Here is a 22,918-nt window from a genome sequence, read left to right on the forward strand (position 1 = left end):
TTCCCACTACCAATCAAGCCAATCTCACACAAACTAAATTAAACCTCATTTGAAATTATGTATTTAATATGAAGATTTCTACTGATTTTAATGTGAAGGGAAACTAATTGGAATTAATACACCACTCTTCAGAACGTGTTATAATCCAATGATGCCACATTTCATCATTTAAATTCCATTAACTTGTTGTTACTCTTGTTGATGGATTGAATATTGACAATATAAATCTCTGGCCAATATGCAGGCTTGTAACTGAAGACTTGAAGTGATGAGCTGAGATGGTTGAGATGAGTAAAGATATACTGTATTTAACTATGTGTGTGCCATGCCATTATATATGTGTATACAGTGACATCTAAAGATCTTCGGACAGTGTATCCCTTACTTCTTTGGGCATTAAATTTTTCAATCTAGATTTGAAAAACAGATTATCCCAGTCTTTATCAAATATATGCTTCTTGTTAGTTTAAAATAGTAATGTCTTAAAAAATAGCATTCAATCCTAGAAGTCTAAAGCTTACAAAGAAACTAAATATTTTTGATTGATGTACATCCCAGGCTTGTAAAGCATAGTTAAGGTGAAAAACACAACACAGTTGTTCCAGTGTAATCCCTACTTGTAGTTATATAGTTTTTGTCTCTGTGATATGAGACCTGTGGCCCGGGACACTGTTGACCATGGCACTAGTGAAATTGGTACACAATAAAAAGAAAAAAGAAAAAAAAACTTGGCTTTGCAAAGATGTTCTGCTGTCCAGAAACGTGAAACTACAGTAACTGCACATACAGAAATGTTTTCAAGAAAGAGTGAGATGAAATAGTACAGATACTGACAGTGCACCCATACTGTACACTGATGTGTCATGTATAAAGCATCATTGCCAATAAAAAGTGCATTTCTTTGGAAGTATTAAAAATTTAATGAAACCAACGGACTCTTCCATTTCTTTGAATTTCCCAGTGACACTGGACATGCAGTCACAACGCATCTCGCATGGCTCAGCTGAGGACTCTCAGCCTGTAAATGTTTCAGTGAGGAGAGCAGAAATATAGGTATCCACTGTTTTTATGGTCCCCAGTTGTTGAGTTGTCACAGTGTGGCTTGAACGTCTTCATGTCGTAGGACTTTATAGGTGAGCCAGTAGAGGACATTGAACATGAGGAAACTCATGGGGAAGACAGCTCGGGAGATGGTATCAATCCTTTTCGCCCGATCCACGAAGCGCCTACGTATGTCGTAGAAACCTAAACCGGGAGGTAAATCGGCAAAGACTGGCGTTGCATCCATTTCTGGTGCACTTCCTGTTGACAGTGCAAGTCCAAAACTCTGGAAGAGTAAACCCTGCTGTGCCAGCTCCTCCTCCTGGAAGAGAAAGACGCAGCACAGAATAACCATCTGCTCTCATTGAGAATCACACAGCTTAAATGATGCCTGTTTTCTTTTTGAGCCAGTGACTGGCTGGTGTTTAACTTGAACAAGGCGACAGTACATACCCTGGCACAGGCACTGCACTGCTGGGCTGCGTTCCCATGAGAAGCACTGTTGCTTGACATGTTGTTTCCTTTCACCTTACTGTCACCACTTCCCTGCTGATGGGGTGAAAAAAAAGCATAAAACAAAACATGAATTTAATCATCAAACAGACTGCACTGATAGAACAGTTTCCAACATGATACAACTCCACTGTGCTGCATATATGTTTCAGATCAGTAATCCTCGTCTGTTTCTGACAAAGTGAATACAAGTCTGACATTAATGTGATATGAGACAGTTTGAAGGGGTTGTCAGAGCAAATTTCAGTGGCGTTGCATAATCCCAGCAAATAAATAAGTACAAAGGATTCCAGCAGATGGTTTGTGCACTGAGGTATGAACATTAGAAGGTGTTAATGAGTCCTGCATCTGTGCAGCTGCCGTCACACTGCTTCATTTAAGAATCTTTTTTTTTTTTAGAGGTGGTTTAGCCTGTTTGGTCTCCCCTATTTTTATTCTTCTCATGAAATCCAAAGTGAGGCAGCAAGATGTTGAGAATATTCAGCCAAACAGTGGGATAAGGTGATGGCTTGAATTAATTACAGGTCAATGCTGTCTGCATTTCCCGGCTGGAGCGTAACATGCAGCTGAGTTCTGTAGCTCGTGCGTAGCTGGGTGCAGTGAATAGCAGGTGACAGCCGCCCGAGGGGCTGAGTGGGTGGGTTGCACTCACAGCTCTCTGCCGCTGTTGCTCTTTGAGCTTTTTCCTCAGTCTGAAGAACTCCTTGTGCTGGCGTGAAACAAAATTAACGGCTGCGTACTCCAATAGCGCAGCAAACACGAAAAGAAGACAAACTGCCATCCAGATGTCTATGGCTTTCACGTAGGACACCTGTAAAACCATGAAAATCAAATCTTTAGATTCACTCATCATGTCGTGTGAGGCAGTGACGTGAAAGAAATATGACATTACAGGCTCTGTGTCAAGAATTACGTGTCAGATTACTTTGTGTGTGTCTACATTGGGGTTAAACAGTGGTAGTAGTGGAAGTGTTATCAAATAAACCTAGCAAAACTACACTATAAAAAATACTCCATTACAAGTAAAGGTTTTAGACCTTAAATTTTACTCAGGTAGTAGTACTAAAGCATTAGCAACAGTCTGCTCATAATGCAGACTGGTCCCTGTTATATTTAAAATTATTGGATCATCTTTATTGTCACAGAAAATGTAAGTTGTGCTTAAATGTTGTAATAGGTCATGGTGGAGCTAAGTGTAAGTGCTTCAAATAGTGTATTGAGTATTTCAATCTGTTATAATTTATCATAATTTATAAACTGTAAATGAAGACATACAGCTTATAAAATACAATACATTGTTGTAGTTTAAACTTTGCAGCAAGCTTCACCTCTACCAGCCAATTAAATCTGCTTAAACAATACAAATAGTTCCACACCATTTTTTTTGTGTAATAAACTGTCTGACCTTTGGCAGAGAGGCCCTGGAGCCAGAGCTCTGCGTTGTCATGGTGAGCACCGTCGTGATGCCCAGTCCCACTCTGGCCGGAGCCGCATCCATGTTGATCCAGAACGACACCCAGGACAGGATGACAGTGAGCAGGCTCGGTATGTACATCTGGATCAGGTAGTAGCCCATTTGACGCTCCAGGTAGAATTTGACCTCAATGCATGTGAATTTACCTAACCACAGGAGGAGATACAGGTGCAAACTGACAGTCTTATTAGAAGTCGATAGACAGCACCTATCAAGGATGGTAGGACGCCGTACGTCATGTACCTGTGTTGTAGTGTTTGGTGCAGTAGCCGAGGCCTTTCTCCTCTTTCAGCACAAACTGAGGGAGCGTCAGATCATCAGCCACCTGCACTGCTCCCACATCCAGCCATTCGAAAATAAGATCATTCATGGTGTAGCCAACTAGAACAGAGTCAGAGAGAAATTAGTTTATGAAAAACTCTATGTGTAATATCAGCCCTGGCATGAAAGGTAAACTCACAGCTTTCGAGCTGCATGATGCACGTCTGGCTGTCCATGGGGAAGTTTTTCAGATCCATGGGACAGGAAAGAGTGAGGGTCAGCCTGGAAAACAGAGACAGCAACTCCATAATGGTACTGGAATGGTGTGTAAAATGAAAAAAGGTGATACCCTTACACTCACTAACCCATGATGGACAAAAATACGAGTGGATACTCAGCTAACCAACACCACCTAAACCCCACAGCACCAGCTATTTCCTGCTCAGGTGTCACTCAAACCCTTTTTGCACGCTCGCCCCACACTGAGAGTCACATCAAGCAGGTCTAACCTCTCTGACACCTGTCCTCCTCTTCATCTTTCTGTACCACTGCAACCCCACACAAACCACAAAGGACCGGCAGGTGCTGACAGACAACATGCCAGCCCTTTGAAAAGCCTGCTGTAAAATGGGCTGAGAACACAGCACCAACATCAGTGGGGAAAAAAGCATAATAGTACTGCTTCCCCCCTCACAGGACATAGGGATCAACAAAAAAAAAAAAGCATGTCCCTCAGTAGAGGTGTTGGCAAGGACTTTACTGATAGTACACTGGGTCTCATTCACTAATATAAATGTTCTTAATTTGCACATGAAATAAGTGCATGCCTCAAAGTGTTGTGTGTTTCTTTTTCTTCAGAAAAATGTTGACACGCTCCAGATATGGAAGCCTCCATAGATGCATCACTGGCTTCAATTTCAGGACATGTTTTAGTGTCCCACGGGGAAAAGCCAGTTATTCCATTACAATAGTATTAAGTTTGGCATTTTAGAGTGAGGCATTTTAACTTACCATCATTAGAGACGCTGCATTAAGTCATGGGGAGCCTGAACTGCAGCCCTGCCGTGAGGGCACATTTGGTTGTGCATCATGTGGCCTGCAGTCTATCTGCGGCTCTGGTCCAGGGGGTCTAGGAATGCCATGAGCCACTGAAATGTTGTGATGGACACAGGACGCCAGAATAATCATGCACACCTTCTCAGGGGCATAAAGGACTTTGCCCCCGTCTGTGTCCAGACACATCCAACAGCCACTGAGAGGCCCAAAGGTGCATGCGCTCTATTACAGCACGTGTGTGTGTGTGTGGCATGGATGTGGTTGTAGGACACCTCTTGAGGGGTTATGGGATTGGCAAATGGGGTCATCGGTTATATTTTTAGGCCATATCCCCTGTAACCTAAACAATATGAAATATTTTAGGATAAACTGAATAGATTGTTTAGATTTAATAACCTACAGAAAAGATTCTCACCAACAAGCCAGTCGCTTCTCACAGCACCTGCCTCTGAAGGAATTCCCACTGTGCTGTTGTGTAAAATGAAGGAGTCATGGGCACCTCCTGGCCAGCATGTTGATGGAAGAGTAATTTTTTTCCGGTTTAAAAATTAGATGGAGTCAGTAGATGGAGCTTTGATGCACATTTGGGTGCAGTCTGTTGCTCCAGTAGTGTTTGGCATCCCAGCAATGCCATACAACCCAGACTTCACGTTACTCTAATGTTCCTCACCACAAGGGAATTTAACAGTCGTAAACGGCTGATAAGCCATTTGTCACTCTCTTTAAACATGTTATGATAGGAACCTTTTATACACCCTGCATGTCTTTTAGTAGTAGTTTAACGCATCAGCTACCAATTAACATTGTCTATATATGCAATTTTATGGCACTAGAAATTGGTCGGAGTATGCAATCATTATAGGCCAAGTCATAAAAAAACAATGAAAACCAAAATTGTTAGTTTTCAATATTAACATTCTCCACACACCATTATAAACTCAGACTTGGACACTCAGTTTTTATAGCTGAATATTTGAATTATGACAGTAATTGATGAGGATTAATATGCATTTAGTGTGTGTGTGTTTACATTTTCTAAGACAGCCAGGCCTTCATCATTTGTGTGTATGCATGGTGTTCGGAGGGGATGAAGAAATTTAGGTGAGTTAGGTTAGGTATGCTTTCTTATGCTTTAAGCACAGGTTTGTGCATACACACACTTTGTGAATGATACCCGCTGAGTTTCTTTGGCGGACACAGCTTCCTTTGTTGAGTCATGATGTGCTGGTCTTTATTCCAGTAAAGGCAAAGTGAAAATGAGCAGTACTGCAGAGAGGAGGAAAGTGAATGATGGTAGTGTTGATGCTTCAGTGTTATCCAGAGATACTGTGGTTAGCCGTACCTAAATGAGGCCCTTTTTTTGAAAAGCTAATTCTATCTGTATTACTCTGCTGTTTTTTTTTTTTTTGTTGGTTGGTTGGTGGTTGATGCCCTAAGGTTAAGTGTCAGAGCAACTGATGATTTGGTTGATAGTCAACAGAATTGCTAATAGAGCTTTAAATATTGCTTCTTATTGTAGGTTCTAATTATAGCTCCTTACTATTACGCTACAATTCACCGCTGCTTTAGTGCCACATTACCGACCTGATCCTTTTTAGCCTGCAGTTAGTGTTTTACATTAACTTGTTCACAGCGTGGGCTGTACAGTACAATTACAATTTTTAACATTTTGTTGGACCATATACTAAGAGGTTTAGACTGCAGCTCACAGAGGTAGAGATTTATATTCATTTGGCAACTTATCAAGCCACGGATCTGGATCTGTAATGTCTGATGGCGACACATCCTGGTACATAATTTGAAATTAGGATCACCTGATGCTGTAGAGGACATTTCCATTCTGGAATATCCGAAGCAGTTTGTTGTCAGTTGTAACCTCGTGGAAGTTTGCTCCCTTTTCATTTGCAAAAAACAGGTCAGGTTTCCAAATTGAGTCCAGCATTGAGGGGTCCAGGTCCAGAGAGTCGTCTGGATACTCCTTATATGCCAGTCGAGGGTCATTCCACTGTTGTCTCAGAAACACATTGAGGCGGTAGTCCTATGGTACAGAGTTAAGTCACAATTTGAAATTACACTAGTTATAGTTATAAATGACTGAAACAAAACATGTAGCCACAGGTGGTAGTTGTAGAATTCATGGCATAGTAGAAGCATACAAATACAATAACATTTGACTATTTTGCATTTGCATTTTAATGAAATTTGTGAGAGAGCCGAGATAAAGTAAACAGAAATAAGTCACAAGCATCACTCAGCAGGTGAGAGGCTCTGTGCCCACGCAAACCCTAACTGTGGGAGGGAGTAAAAAAAAAGCAGCATAAATGCTGACAAACAGACTTGAGTGCTCATAACCTGAATGACAGCAAACTCCACTCACAATTTTATTATTAAAATTTGATGGTGCTCCCAGAGGTATTTTCGAAAATGCATGAGTCTTCCTAACTCTTAACTTGAATAAAAAAAACAAAAAACAAGACCATCCCCAAACACTCTCCATGGGCCTCATAAATAAAGGATAGCCCCTGATTTGACAGAGACGGAGATATGAGAAAATCAAAGCTGACATTATGTAATGAACTTACAAGATGGTGTTTACAGTCACTAATTAGTCATAATCTAATGACAGTATGTTTAGGAAACATGAAACTTGGCCTCTCCAAACAGAGGGAGAAGAGCCAGAAAAGCTTCAAATGAATAAACACCAAAGAGTCTGATGCATCTGTTGTCCAAATAGCATGGACTGAAATCCCTGCATTGGCAGCTTTGCAGTGTTCTGCATTTGCATGACTGATGGTAGAACAGATCCTAAATACTTCTGCTTCAGATTTGGACATTCAAATGTTCTGAGTACATTTACTACTCAAGTACCTTTCGTGGTACAAATATGAGGCATTTGTACTCATTTGTACACAAACCTAATCAACAAATGAATGATGATAGAATTATTGAAGATTAAGCTACCAAGCTGTAAATGAAATAAAAATAGCCCCAGCTTTACCTGTTGTAACATAAAAGTATTTTTACTTTAAATATATTTAAATGTGTATTATTTAAAACACTGACTTTGTGACTTTTAGACCATCTAAATAAACTATGATCACTGTAAATTGTACATAAAATTCTCACCATAGTTGTTTCAGTGATGGATCCGAAGCTGTTGATGAAGATGTTACAGGTGACATTGACAGGAGGACCTGACAGGAGCAGACAGTCATCACACATTATAGTCACACTTGTTTTTTAAATACCACCAATGATGTTCTCTGAGGAGATCGCATGAAGTATCAAGACTAGTAAACAGTAGAGCATTCCTGCAAAATAACATCTGCTTGTTCCCTCCATAATGTGCCAAACTGCATCCTGCTAAATAGGCTTGTCCAAGATAACCAGCATGAAATTGTGTCGTCCTTTCCAGTATGCTCCCATTAGTGCGGTCCATCTGTCGACCACTGAAACTTTAAATATTTAATGACTCATTTCCTAAGAGGCAATAATTTATTGATTCTCCTTTAGTTACATTAGTGTATTTATAGATAATCAGTTGGGATTTACCAAGCATGCACAAGACAAGGATGTAGAGCAACTATAAAATATATATGAACTGCGACCCTAGAGGCTGAGGGGGAAGTATGTCAGAGAGAATCTGCTAGCTTCACTCACGACGAGAGATCAAGATAGGACTGAAATAGGCCTGTGGGGGAACACAGAAGGGAAGTGCACAGTTCTGACAAGAAAAAAAAAATATCTGAAGGAGTAGTCTGTGTAAAAATATCGTAACCTAAGGCACTGGGTCAGTATAAAAACAGTAACAACACATGACAAAAAAGAGAAAAAAATCGGGGTCCTGTGTGAAAACATCATAGCCTGCAGCATCTCCCACTTCTGACCCATCTGTGAGTGATTTGTACTGTCTCACTGCCCAAATTGTTATGCAAATTGAGCAGCGTACTTTCTCACAACTGTCCTGACAGAGGAGGTGCTCCCACCACACGCCACGCCATGTTACCTTTGAAGTTTGGTCTGATGCGGGCGTCATAACCAGATGTGCGTCCCATCAGTTTGTCCAGGAAGTCGGATGGAGATGGGGGCTTGGCTGCCCTGCTGGGGAACTTCACCTCCTTACAAAGCACAGACCTGCCAGGTGATAGGAAACAAACTCTGGATGCACTGACATTTTTTGCCCCCCTTTGACGTAATATTTAACACCTCATATTATCCATTTGCAAATTAATTAGTGTTACAGAGTTGTACAGATTTTATCACATGCATTTTGTATTTTATGGGTGTCATAAATTGAAAAATGTCCAGAGCAGATGTATTAAATTATTTTTAAATGTCTTAATACAAAGCCCTATAATTCAGACAGTCAAATTATTAAGTGAAATGACTTGATTTTTTTTTTTTTGTCTGTTTTGCTGTACTTTAGTCAGGCATCTTACATTGATGAGCATTTTCACTTAATGGAACTGTTGTCTCTTAATTATAGATTAGAAAAAAATATTTAATACATGATTCTACTCACTTTAAGATAACGGTAATGTTGACATGCCTCTAGGTCAAAGAAGCACGCAGCTCATCTCCTGCCTTATTATCAAGTTATATACTGCCATCACAGTCAAATTGTTTTAAAAACAATAAATACACTGTAAAATAAACATGCAGTTTATACAGTACATTGGTTAATCAAACAGCAGTTTTGCAGAATTCTCCTACAGTTTGCTTAAGGAAAGCTGATACACTCCAACCTTAAATTGTGTTGTCTTACCTGCCTTGCAGAAAAATTACAGATGAAGCCCACGCCATACACAAGATGTGCAGTAGCATTCTGAGCCGGCAGAAACAACAAATGATTACACCAAAGGAAAAACTGGAAGAGAGAGGAAAAAAAACTCAGATGCAGGTAACTTGTTTGCTCTTGCAGCCAGACTCTGTCTTCGGAACTCAGCTGAGCCTGCCTCCCTCTCTGCAGGTGTAAAATACAGGAAGCTGCTGCTGTATAATTCAAAATCCTAGGGAATTTTTTTTTTTTTTTTTCCCTGTGTGTGTTTGTGTGGATGACTTCAAGCTTTATCTCTTTTTTATGGTCATATGCATGCTGAAGGAATTACTGCAAGAACATTTAAAGAGACAGGACCATTTTCACAGCAGAGTGGCCTCACACTGCTCGACATGACAGCATTAGATTAGCAGAAATATTTGAGATGTTAAATTTGCAATCCAATACAATTTATTTTTAAAGGTGTCACATTTTATCATTTATCAAGCACTGCTAAGTAATGAAACAGCACTCCAAGGGATTATTAATGCAAATCCACAAACTTGAAAGACGCCAGTCAATATGAAATATAACTGGATTTCAATATTCCAGCAGCTAATTATAAAGATTTTTTATCTCTCAGCTGAGAAACTTAACATTAAATTAAAGTGAGCTTGACGTCTTCCATCTTGCATGCTTTCTTTTTCATATTGTGGTGATAAATTGATTGTAAAGTAAAAAAAAGAAAAAAATTATAAAAAAAATAATAAAACCAGCCACAGTTAACAGTATAGAACATCCTATAGTGTGAATATGTCAACAGATCTTTGAGATAGATTTGATAACACGGAAAACCGTTTAAATCAATGAACAGAATCAATGTCAGCAATTATAAAAATATAATATGTAAACAGTGTCTTACAAAACTGCAGACTGTAGACAAAGGGAAGAGAAAAGCAGAAAGCGAACATGACTGTTGCTGCATTCAAAAGGGTGAAAGGATGAAGGCATTGAGTTCCAATTAATTCAAGTGTAACACATTTCTTTAAGTGTCAGTACACATCCAGAGGTTATTTATCTTAGGCAGAGCTGTCCGAAGTTTCTGGTCTAATTATTTCATCTTCAAATCGCCATTTATATTCAAATACAAATGTGGACGCTCATGTTTATTCCCCCATGCAGAGGAGGAGGCAGTTCAGCCATTTACTCATGTAAAATTAATGTCAAAGAAAGCGATGGGACGTTATGGCTGCACGTGTTTGCCTCACACTTGAAAGGCCGTTCCACACTTCGCTCTGGAGCCCACAGTGTCAAATAAGATAAGAAATATGTGAGGATATAAAACATGAATGCAGTCCTAATAACAAGAAGCCCACAGTTAGAAAAAAAAAATAGCATTTCTGCATGCTTGAGCATTTTTACCTCCAGACAGGATAAGTAGGCCAAGCTTCATTTTAATGTTTTTGTTGAAGTGCGCATTGGATCTACTTAATTAGATCTTACTTCCACACAATGTAAAATGTTGTAGTCAGGTGCCCAATACACAAGTCTGCCTGTTCCCATTTAAACTAACAATAAGTGCTTTTAGCTGAGGTCAGACTTTCAACATCACCTCACTCAGTTTTTAAGGTCCAATCGCCACAGTTCACACATACAACCTTAGTAAATCTGCCACGTAGTTACACACTGATTAAAATGCTTCAGGACAGATGAGCTCAGCCACACAGAATTTTACAACCATCAAAACAATTGCAGCTCAGAATGCAGGTCAGCTTATCAGTCATCAGTGCTATTATCGACAAGCTAAACTGAAAATAATGGGATCAGTCCAGTTTAAAAATAGCTTTTATTGCAGCTTTACTCACGACAAGCTGCTCTGATCACACAGAGGGGAAAAGATAATCCACGTTGAACATTTTCAGCCTGGTGGGGAAAGCGGATATACAATCACACAAGTTTGGTGGTAGCAGGAAGATGAAACAGTAATTTCTCTGGAATAGAAAAAAAAACAACAACAAAAAAAAGAAACAGGCAAAAAACCAAAACAGGCGCAGCAGATATAAATTCCAAATATGAAAATATTTCAGCGACATGACATAATTTACATTGAACTTCCCATCTTGCGTGATCAGTTGTGTCTTATAGTTTGTGGCAATGGCTGCCAAAATTCAGTCTTCGCACGAGGCGTATCTCCCGTCCCATAATGAGTGTCAGCCTCCGCCATCTTAATCCTCATGGATGTTGAACAGCTTGGCCACTTCGTTCAGGTCTGCATGTTCCTCTCCATCCTTGATAATCTACAAATAACAAACATGAATAGGATTTAAATTAACCAGATTAATTTACTGATTAATCTGTACAACGTCACAGTGTATTTTTCTTAAAAAGAGACAGTGCGTACCTTCCTTGCGATGGGCATTCTGTTGAACACATTCCACAGGATGATGCCCACCACCACCTTGTCTCGCAGGTAGAAGATGACTCCTTTCCCATAGTTGTCTTTGTGCTGCTCCTCAGCTGGAGCAGGTGTTGAAGAGGCCACTGGGCTGATGGCTGTGTCCTCTGTTTCACTTTCAGAGCGAATCCCAGTTCCTGCAGCACATTTAATGACAATGGCTCAGTCTGACCCTTTGTCCTTCAATTCACTTGCTTGTTTTTGCTTTATAGGATTAAGATTTTTTCACTAGATAGTGAACGTTCCTACCTGACTTCTCTGTAGCTGCTTTAGGTGTGTCCTTGGCAGTGGCTTTAGCAAACACTCCTACGGTTGGCAGGCTGCTGTCAACAATCCCAATGGCTTCATAGCCTACATCTGGACCCAGGTCACTCCTGTGTCAGAAACCACATGAGAATGGAAAACATGTTTAGGGAATAATGTGATTCAAAGATTCAAAAAATGTTACTTCATTTCAAACAAATGGCTTATGTTATTAGGTAGACTACACCAACTAAAACTAATGCAGTCTAATACAACAGTCCTGCAATACATCCCACCTTCATTAGGTTCAATAAAAACTGTGTTTAAGACTGTTGATTCAACTCTGTGATTATTTTGGATCCTGCAGTTCGTGGTGCTTGTGACCCATATTGTATTATACAGAGCGGAATTTGTGTTATTTAGCCTACTCTCACTGGTTTGACTAGAGTAGACAAAATAATAGACACAACAGACAACATAACATGTAAGTGCAGCCTCCAAAATGATCATACAGTCGACTCGACACCTTTAAAACAGTTTGAATATTATTTATTGTTGTATCAGACTGCATTAGTTTTAGCTAGGTATACCTAATAAACTGACAACTGAGTGTGCATAGACATTGCAACCATGCTGTCATTTTCAAAAACAAAAACTTCTGCAAATTGCTGTTTAAAAGAGTTTTGCTGAAGTTCATCCTCCGATATAAAATCCAGAAACTTCTAGATGTTAAAACTTTACTGTCAAAACAGCTTCCCAAACACAGTGTGTATGTTTGTGAGCCTCACAAAGCTCCTATTCTAGACACACATATACACAAAACAAACAACTGAGCTGAGAGGGCTCAACTCAACCGCTGTAGCTATGAACCTCATTTGTTTGTAACAAATTTAAATATAGTAAATGGACCTGACAGCTTTTAAATGAACTCACTGACCACTGCTGCTGATAAGGTGTTGTGTGTCCCATTTGTTTATCTGAGGGAGCATCAGAGCAACCTGACCGTGACAGGAACATCAACACATTATCTGACAACAACTGCTGGTGTGTAGGTCATGACAGTTTGACTAATGGCCATGTGTTTTTGTTTTTTTTTTTTCTGCAGTGACCCCATGTTGTAAACAGTGGGTCACATTTCACCAGCCACTAAAAGTCGCAGCAGTCATCTGTGTAGCGAGGGCCGCATTCCTCTCTGTAATACAAGTTTTGGCAGCTCAATAACTGGTAGAGCCCTCATGTGATCATATCAGTAATGTTTTTAAATAGAGTTAGTAAATTTATGATGGGCTCGAAAAATGTCTGGCTGAGTAACGCAGCCTTCTGCTTTCAACTCCTGCCTTAATGTCCTCTAAAGGCATTTTAAATATTTTAGGACATGATGGTATTCAAGACTTCAAAGCAATCAAGCACGTTCATCTGATTTCAAAAGGATTAAATCTGAGTCATTTGCAGAATTGAACATGCTGCGCCAGTGCCCACTGATTTAAATGTATCCTATGAATGTGGACCTGTGCGATCATCAGCTCAGACTGGCTCTCGCTGTCTGAAATATTTTCCTTCATTTCCATTTCATGTTTGTTTCATGGTTTGCAGCCGCACCTTGAATTTGTGACTCAGAAAGTAGGAAGTAGCCTAATACCCACCAGAACATAGACTGATGCCAGTAGGGTTTGCTGGCTCCGGTCATGTTCTCTCCTGCTAGTCTACCACTCACAACAGCGTGGTCGTGGTGCTCCACTCGCCTGCGGCCCAGTCTGATGTCATAGAAACATGCAGCATCTCCTGCCTAAAAGGAAACAGAGGTGATTGAGGATATGTGGCATGGATTAGATTGTGTAATTCTTACTTCATGCTAAAAGTTGCTGAGAAGTTTTTTTTTCTTTAAAAAGAAAAACAAAAAACTTAAAAAAGAAGAGACGGATGTTACTATACTACATATCTATAGGGTGAATTTTGTCTGGACCATGACTTGAGTTTGCCTGAAGGGGGCACTATAATTAAACAAAACACTGAAAAGGTCAAAAGGTCCAACACCACTTGTAGCTTAAAAACCTGTACAAATCACCTTATTTGATCTGATGAGTAAACCATACTGAATCTTAGAAATCTAGCACAGCGGATTTTGTTTTTCATCCATTTATTTAAGTGTGGCCAATAATTCAGTATTTCTGACCAAGTTATTTTCCATAGCAGTTAATCTGCTCATCATGAGCTTAAGCTTTTGAAGGTCTAGCTCAAATTAGTTCGAATCTTTAATACTCTTCATTACTGGTGGAAGGAGCATCTTTGAACTGACTGATTTTGAGGAGAATGATGTGATGATCTTGTTGACCGTTGTTATCGAAGCACCTCGGCTACCTTATGAACTTAAACTTACCACCCAGATATTGGACCTCGCTTGCAGCTCTGCATTGACCCGATAACCGCCAAAGTCAGAGTCCACCTCCAGACCGGCTGACTTAGCAAGGTCAACATTGGGCTCCAAGCCAACAGCTGCGACAATGTGGTCAGTTTTCACCTACGAGGGCAAGGCACAGAATAATAAGTAACTAATAAGCCTGAATTTCCGGAATCATGTGTGCAGAAATGTGAACCTACCAATCGGCCATCCTTCAGCTGGATTTCTAACTTATCATCTTTACAGGTCACAGATTTCACCAAAGCTTCTGAGATGATTTTAACACCCTCTAAAAAAGCAAAGGGGAAACATTATTATATATTAATAAAAAGAAGTTTCGATATATAAGGAACGGCTGTCTCTTTTCCTTGGCCACTGAGTTAGTTCATACAAGCTACAAAGTAAAATGAACATCAACCTTTCTTGACTTTTTCGGTTGTCCAGTTGCTCAAATACTCAGGCAGCACTTTTCCCATGTTGCCCTTCTCAGGGAACATCTGTATCACCTCCAGACCAGACTCGGTTGCTGGGAAGAGAATGAGAATGAACGATTTAATGACAGAGCAACATCTAACTTCGGTTAAACATCAGCACTATTATCTATTCTGTCATGTTCTCATCTCGTCCAGGAGTCTTACATCTCCTGCCGAGGGCACAGGCCAGCTCGCTGCCCAAGAAGCCGCCTCCAATGATTGTGATGGACTTGATATTTCTGGAGACCTTGTCCAATGATTTGAAGTCATCAATCTGTGGAGGAGAACAAAGTTTATATCAAATTAACTTCAGAGTAGTAAATATGACAGGTTTTTGCTTTGCTTTGTACTGTCAGCCAGAAATTCCCAAATTGAAACAAAGCTGCCGCCCCCTTGTGGCTAAACACTGACCTTGCGGAACAAAGTTGTTCTCTTCATCACCTCCTCTCCTGCTCTTTCAATGGCCTGTAGATTTCTTGGCACGCCGCCTGAGGAGCAAAGTTCAAATTACCTTCCACAAGGTTTAAGCCACATGCGGAAGCAAATGCATTTACAGTGGGTTACCTGTAGCAATCAAACACTTGTCGTAGGAAATCTCAGTATCATCGTCCAGTTTTACTTTGTTTCCTCTCACATCCATGTGAATCACCTAAAACAGATGAAAGCATGTATTTGTTGTTAAAAAATCTCATTCACAGTAGTCTAAAAGTAAATTCTAAATGTAAAAAAAAAAAAATCTAATTTTAAAGTATAAACCAACCTTTTTGCCTGTGAGAACAGCCACTCCCCCATTTTCTGCACTATCCAATTCCTCTGGATGAATGTAGAATGATGGTGGCTGGAAGTAGATACTGGAAAATAAATACAAAAGATATTTACATTTTTGAATATTTTATCTTATTAAAAAAAGTTTCAGCATAATTGCTGAATTTTTGCAACTAATCAGTCATACATAAACCAGCCGGAAGTACTAAGAAGTCTTTATACCCTAGCAGTGTTAGTTGGTATTACGACGGTGTAAAAGTGGTAAAGACATTGTGTCCATTAGGTCTTTTCTGTAGAAAAAAAAAAACATAATTTACAACACAGGATGTGGTGCAAGTTTTGTTTTGCGTCACCAGTGGTTTGTTGTGAAGAATGTAAAAAGGGGAAGTCAATTGTAAGAGAGTTTAGTAAGCGCTAATAGTTGAACAGTGACATCTACCTGAACAGAAAAAAATCCACCAAAGCTTTACTTTGTAATGAAGGAGATTTCATAAAACAAGACAGTCTGACCACTTATCATCACAGCAGAGAGACAGAGACAGGTGCTGAGACAGATTAGTCATCCAGGAACGAGACAGACAGAGAGAATGCAAGGCAATAAAGTTGAGTAAACAGAAAGATACAAGAAAAATAAACACACCTCCTTTCCTTTCCATTCCACTGTTTGAAACGCAGCGTTTCTGTTACACTAGGGTCATCAGAGAACCACAGTTCCTTCGAAAGAGGTGGCCTCATGTATGGAAGGTCGGGCTCATCAGTCACAATTAATACCTGGTAGCAAACATGAGGAAAACCACTTAAATTTAATTGAGAGTACAACAGGTACAACAAGGTGGATAAAGAACTGAATTCTGATTGGCTATCAGTGTGAAAACAGAAGCCCGACTGACCTTGGCCCCAGGGTCTCTGGCTCGAATAGACCGGGCAGCAGCGAAGGAGGCGGTGCCCCCACCAATAAGGAGGTACGGGGTGTGTGGGGGGACCTTGGCAGAGGCTGGTGTGGAGTCTCCTGCTAGAGTTTGCATGAGAGAGTAACAGCGAAAGAGAGAGCAAGAGAGAGAGAAAGGCAAAAAGCAAAAGCAGGAGAAAGAGAGACACAGTCAGTGCATGATCTTGCATGTTCTTCAGTAACCGTGACTTACACCAATACACCTGAAAGGAGTACGTGGACCTGCTAAATAAAAGGAATTATATTTTTCATGCGAGTGAAATTAACCTTTATCATTACAAGACCTCAAACAATGTGAAAGAGACATGAACAGGCAGCGAGAAAAGCTGTAATGAGAAAAAAATGTTAAAAATATAAGTAGGAGTAAAGGTGTTTGAAATTAACATTATCATTATAAAAACAGGAGAAAGTATTAGTGCAGTGTCTGCCCGCTTCCCTGCTCCAACCAGAGCTGGTCTATGGTCTTACCACTCTCTGCCACAACTTCGGGCTGAGGCTCGGCTGGCTCTGCTGCGGGGGTTTCTGCTGCTGCTGCTGGTTCTGTTAGTATAACCGGATCATTTACCAGTTAAGACAAAATAAACCCTCAGACGTGGTAAATGTACATCACTGGCTCCATGCACAGGTCTGAGTGCTTACCACTCTCCACAACAGGTGCAGGGGGTGGCTCTGTAAGCTCAACTGGGGAGAGTTCAGATGGGGGTGCTGGCTCTGATAGTATAGTGGCAAAAGTTATATAATGTCCTCCAATGTGCACTACAGCTAACAATCTATGTAAAATCCATCTTTAACTGATCTGTAGTATGTACATTATCTACTGCTCGGACTCAGGTCAGATGGAAAAGAAGACATAAATGGCACCTAAGAAATTTCCAACATCTCCCAGAGAATTAATTAGATCAGAGTCTCCCATCTTCCCAAATCTTACCCTCCTCAACTACAGGTGCAGCAGGTGGCTCTGCTGCTTCTTCAGAGGATGCTTCTACCATAGGCTCATCTGCTGTTGAGGCAATCCACAGCATGGGTTTAGACAATATTCTCTTAGAGATTACTGAAAGGGGAGACCATCAGGATCCATGCATTTCTTCAGCTTTACCCTGTACATACTGTGCAGAGCATGCACGATATCACAATATAACTGGAAGCTGCCCAGTTTGTGGTTAACTTCTACAGAGACGTATATACCGTATATCCATTATATATGGCTTTTAAGTTAAAAGCTTCTTAAAACTGCTGACTTTAATGCAGACTTGGTTTTGCCCTTTTGCGTGTGCTAACATCATGCAGATGTAGATGCTTCTACATATTTAGCAAATTCTTTAGTGAGAACCCATTTGTGCTGTAGAGGGAAACAATGCATTTATCTTCCACGATCAGTTGTTATTTAACATTTAACAGAAATATTACCAAGGAGCTGAGTATGGGGTAATATGTTTTCGTCAATGCTGGTGAAGGTGTCAGTGCTAATGTTTACCTCATACATGTATTACCACACAGATGTTCAGCACGAGAGGTTTTCTGTTTTAGTTCTTCTTGATTAGAACAGAAACTGCTGCAATAACGTCAGCATAAAAAAAGTCTAGAGGAAAAAAAATGTACATCAATTTGAGGGACAGCTTCCAATTAGGTACAATATTGTTGTATTACAGTTAAGAGTAAAAAAATATCCCAGAAAGTATGACACATTCACAGAAAATGCCAGACAGGAGGGGTTCAATTCAAGAGCACAAATATGATAGCAAAGCCCACAAGGAGCCAACATATTTGTAGGAAATACTGACGACTCCAAACACCGTGTTTCAGAAAAACAGAAATCTCTACAGTCAAAAATTGAGGTATGTGAGTGTCCAAGGCTAAACTGAAACTGTAAAAAGGGTTAATTTACAATGGACACAAAATAAATGACATCCAGCAAAACACACATGCATCACTAAAACAAGAAGAGAAACACATGCAACATGAAGTCAAAGTCACAGATCGGGCAGTAAATGTCTCAGCTTCTAGATATAGACAACAGTCACACAGACAAGACAATACTATACAAGTTAAAAACATCCAGAGGGCCTCGTGTATAAACCCTGTCATCATCATAAAACTGTATTTTTAAACACATCGCTGATGTGGGAGAACTATGAGGAGTGAAAAGACAAGTGTGTTTTGCAGCTTGCTTATTTTGTACTGCTCTCACTTCACCAGCTGGTGTCACCAATTCCACATCTCCAAGTCCACATCTTGTTTTCTATTACTTTTTGGTTCAAACAGATTGTTTATACAGGAGGCACATTTTACACATGCATTTAGGTGTGTAGACCACACTGCAGTCTACCTGGGAGTGGTTCAGTTGTTTCACTGGGGGCCGCTGCTTCAGTATCAGGGGCCGGGGGGCTCGGTGAAGGTTCTGGCTCAGGAACAGCTGAGAGAGAAATGAACAGAATTATGAATCTTTAGCTATGAAATTATTTATTTAGACTGATATTCAAAATATTATGTGACAATTTGACAAGAAACAGATCAGGGTTAACAGTAAGAAGCAAGTTTATGTACAGTTTGTTTTGCTGCCTCAAAATCTGCTGTTTATATGGCAATAAAGAGGAAGCTAAACCATGCACTGCAGAGTCAGCTGATTCTAAACTTTCTCTTACACCAAATAACCTTTAACTACTATTTAAAAACAAAACGCTTTTCATCAAAAGAGTCACACAGAAAGTACTGTTCAGGAAGTACTGTGCTTAAGATGTTTGTATAAAGTGCCCAAGCTTTTTGGACAATATCATGAATATATCATGGTTCAGTTTTACCGCATGTTGTTAACATGGACTTACAGTTATATACTCAGAAAGGTTTCTGCAGCTAAAATAAAACAAAACAACAAAATTACATTTAAAATGTAAAATTCTTAATAATTCATTACAAAAAAAAGTATCACACTGAAATACCATGGCTCTGATAGGATTATCTTTGGCCTGGTTTGTGGAATTAAGTAAACAGTCAAAGTTTTATTATCATTAATATCAGTGAATGAAAACTGCTCACCAGGAGGCCCTGACTCGGTGGGTACGGCTGTTTTTTGTGCGGCTGCTTTATGTGATCTGGATGCAAGTTCTGCCATACGTTCCTCATATCTTCGTTGGTCTCCCTTGACAGTTCGGTACGCCTGCAAAAACAGAAAATTCCCTTCATTTAGTCACAACCAGTTCAACTATTACAGTATGACACAGGCTAAATCTGCCAAATCGGATAAAGTGTCAACTATCCCTATTCAGGTGTGAATATCTGTGAACAGGCAGGTTAGGACATTCTGTAGGTAACCTGGCAATTAAGCAATGGATTTATCAGCAAAAACAATGCTTATTTTCAGATTAACACTTGCATGAACTTTATTCATGTCCTGAATGTCTCACATATATTCCTCCAGCAAGGCAGGCTGCTCCAACTAGGGCAATGTATAGCTGGTTTTCCCCTCCTCCTCCCCCTGCAGGCCCGGTGGACATGTGAGCTGCTGGTGGATGCACTAGTCTGCCATTGTTCAACCCTGAAAACAATAAACATAACAAAAACCAAGATTTGACAAAACTGCATCAAGTGTGTCTCCAAGCCACATATTATATGTACCAGACTAGTGCCCTGAACTCAGACTTAAATATGCAATGCATCATGTTTAGTGATCTTTTTTAAATGGTGGAATATAGTAACACCAAAACAGGTGCATTTACCACAGCTGGAGATGCTTTGTTTTTGTTTATCTTGATCAGGCTTATTAGGTTGCAGCTGTCTGGCTAACAATGGCACTTAATTAAATCATATATTTACTGATATTTACATTATTTACTGATCAGATGAAAGCAACAATGAGGCAAGATGTAGCAAGCATGACTCTACATGTTCCCACATCTTTTCTATAGTTTAAAGAATGTGAAACGGTGTCTGCGGTTAATGAAAACAAGAGTAGGTGTTTGGTGAAAAATATGTCTGTGGACGTTGACAATGAAACCACGTCTCATTACGAGATCCCCGTTGTGAGCACATTAAGTTGATATGCAATGAAATATTACATCTCCACATTCCAGCATGAGCTTTGACTTGACATTACCCCAAAATGAATGTACTGACACACTTTGGTGCTGTGTGTGCACAAGAATCCCTGTGCCTGTTAAATGGGTTAATTAAAGAAAGCACACACCAAATTTGAGTTGGGTTTAGAGGCTTCAATCTTCATTAGGAGCAACCCTCTCTCATGAACTACTTTCCCTCTAATGACTCCCCACTGCGTCCTGTCTTCATTATCGTATACTCCGACAACTTACAGGCACATGTACCTGTTGTGTTTATCCTTTCAGGGTTACAACGGGCTGAAAAGTTAAAAAAAAAAAAAAAAAAAAAAAAAAAAAAAAACTCCTGATACAAATCACATCCGGCCTATATAGGTATGGCAAAATCTGAGGGGGTACAGAACATGCTGTAACACCTAATAGCTCCACTGTAAGCCAGCACTGAATGCAAACATGTTAGAAACTTGTGTGACAGAGATAGTGCTGCTTTCTGGCACACTTCAGACAAGAACTTCAATCAGTGAGGTGCAATATGGTTGAAGTTAGCTAGTTATCTAAGTGTCCCTACAGTGACACTATGTGCTAATTAGCTAAGTTAGCTTTGTAATAAGCAAACGAAGGTCAGAATATTTCTTCAAAGCTACTGGACATTGTCCTGTCTGGCTTAATAAACCGCCAGCAGTGTATAATGCCATGCAATGTGTGTCTGAATTGAGGGCAGCTAGTAAAGAGACAGCAAGTTACTGTAAATCAGTCACCGACCTGCTCTTCTCACATTCTGCCGGCACACAGTTGATGAGGCTCTAGCTAGAGGTGCAAGCTTTTTCCACACAGTTCTACATTTCAGCATTGTGCCACGGCTCCGCTGTAACGATTCTCGGGGAAGAAGCCGACTTGTCGGATAGGACCACCAGCGAGGTAACGTTAACCAAGTCCTGCAGACAGCACACTCCGACAACTAGCAGCAGCAGCAGCGCGCTACACGCCAAGGCCAGAGACAGGTCATACGTTTGAAGGGAGTCATGGGTAATCGTGAAGAGTATTTCAACGCGAAAGATTGGTCGCCGCCAGAAAACGAAAGTAGGATAACGCCATTGGAGGAAAGATGGCGTCGCTCCCAGAAGCAGCGACAGCACTGAGTTCTGTAAAGTCTTAAACTACATTGTTTTTTGCTGTTGTTGTTGTTATTTTTATATTGACGAATCAGGGCATTTTTGTAGTCCTATAGCCAGCAGCTGTATGGTCAACGTTACTGTCGTTTCAGATGACTCGGTGTTTAATGGTGTAACGCCGAGTAGCAGCAGTTTCAAGCTCTTTCTTTCAAGGCTCTTTGGTGACTGTCGTTAAACCTGTTTCTTGTTCTCTGGTTGTTCTTGATATTTCTACAGATTAAAAGCAGCCAGGTCATACTGCCGCCCTCCACAGTTTGTTATATGTATGCACAAATGCCGCAACTTGGCTAAGAGAAGTTTTCCTGGCAGTTTTAATACCGGAAAAGAAACGGAGACAACCGGGAGGGAGGTAACAGAAAAGTATAGTACATAACAATGACTTTGTGTGAGAAAATTATTCACACAAAATAAAAGAAAATATAATAATATCAAGAAATAACAGGAATGTATTAAATATGTCACCAAAAAGTAGTAGTAAATAAAAACACTGTCAATGTAATGAACTGCAATGTAAAGTAATTGCAGTCTAACCTATGTGGGTGTAAAGTAAGTTATGTACACAAATATCCATTGGGTTCTCACTGAGTCATAATATGTGAATATACTATCTATGGTCTGAACATGAAATTTACCCGGTGACAAACTAGTCATAGACCACAGATCATGTGATCGCCCTCTGGTGGTCACTCAAGAAACTTGAAGGGAGGTGACATTGGGTCTGTCTATTTATTGATTGACTGCAATCAACTGCAGAATGCTAATTCTGATAAATCACAGTGTTGTTTTCTGCTGTGGACTGTGGTCTGTGTTTATTTCTCAAAAACCGTTAACATTAATTCAGCTGATTATCCATGATAGGAAGTAATGTTCACTTTGACAATGAGGATTTGTGTACTTCCCTCCAGAGTGGAAATTCGAAGCAGGCATGATGAGATGTAGATGATTAGCGGGATGTCACCCCTTTAACTGTCAGGAGAAGTTCTAAGTGAACTTCTCTTACAGAATGAAAGATAATACCCTGCCTGCCTGGTGCTACTACTAATATTGCTACCAACAAAACTACTAGAATTAATATTGCACTACCACTACTATCATTATTATTATCTTTTTAATTATTATTATTTTTTTATTAGTACTTTTACCACTACTAACAATACTCAATGTTTATTTTTTTCAGGCCCAGAATGTGATCACCTTGGGCCTATGCCACATACCACAGCATTTGTCCATCCCTACATGGGCCTTTACGCAAATACTCAAAAGTCCACAAGAAAATACTTACATAACATACATAGAATACACAAAAAAAGCTC

At 40.0% G+C, this 22,918-nt stretch overlaps 2 protein-coding genes across 8 annotated transcripts; both read right to left on the reverse strand.

The window, feature by feature from the left end:
- Positions 1-1,066: 1,066 nt before the first annotated feature.
- Positions 1,067-9,169, reverse strand: LOC121190368 (glycine receptor subunit alpha-2-like). The gene is made up of 10 exons (XM_041051036.1): positions 9,111-9,169; positions 8,352-8,479; positions 7,472-7,539; positions 6,160-6,383; positions 3,489-3,571; positions 3,272-3,409; positions 2,960-3,174; positions 2,207-2,365; positions 1,495-1,590; positions 1,067-1,363 (listed from the first exon to the last, which is right to left on the reverse strand). The coding sequence occupies exons 1-10, from the start codon at positions 9,167-9,169 to the stop codon at positions 1,091-1,093; spliced, it is 1,443 nt and encodes a 480-aa protein (XP_040906970.1). The 3' UTR covers positions 1,067-1,090.
- A 1,759-nt stretch (positions 9,170-10,928) lies between these two features.
- aifm1 (apoptosis inducing factor mitochondrion associated 1) lies at positions 10,929-21,429 on the reverse strand. 7 transcript variants are annotated; one of them, XM_041051423.1, is made up of 20 exons: positions 21,196-21,429; positions 19,786-19,916; positions 19,418-19,538; positions 18,711-18,797; positions 17,313-17,384; positions 17,024-17,095; positions 16,853-16,924; positions 16,326-16,444; positions 16,076-16,206; positions 15,431-15,521; positions 15,235-15,319; positions 15,082-15,158; positions 14,836-14,944; positions 14,616-14,723; positions 14,398-14,486; positions 14,177-14,317; positions 13,443-13,585; positions 11,806-11,930; positions 11,503-11,693; positions 10,929-11,398 (listed from the first exon to the last, which is right to left on the reverse strand). In XM_041051423.1, exons 1-20 carry the CDS (start codon positions 21,281-21,283, stop codon positions 11,327-11,329), a joined length of 2,124 nt encoding a protein of 707 aa, XP_040907357.1. In that variant the 5' UTR covers positions 21,284-21,429; the 3' UTR covers positions 10,929-11,326. The 7 variants fall into 7 exon arrangements, with proteins under 7 accessions (XP_040907357.1, XP_040907356.1, XP_040907358.1 ...); XM_041051422.1 differs by having other exon boundaries at positions 16,326-16,447; XM_041051424.1 differs by lacking the exon at positions 17,024-17,095 and having other exon boundaries at positions 16,326-16,447.
- Positions 21,430-22,918: the final 1,489 nt, after the last annotated feature.

Source organism: Toxotes jaculatrix, chromosome 12 (genome assembly GCF_017976425.1).
Source record: "Toxotes jaculatrix isolate fToxJac2 chromosome 12, fToxJac2.pri, whole genome shotgun sequence".
In the NCBI taxonomy this organism is placed as follows: domain Eukaryota; kingdom Metazoa; phylum Chordata; class Actinopteri; family Toxotidae; genus Toxotes; species Toxotes jaculatrix.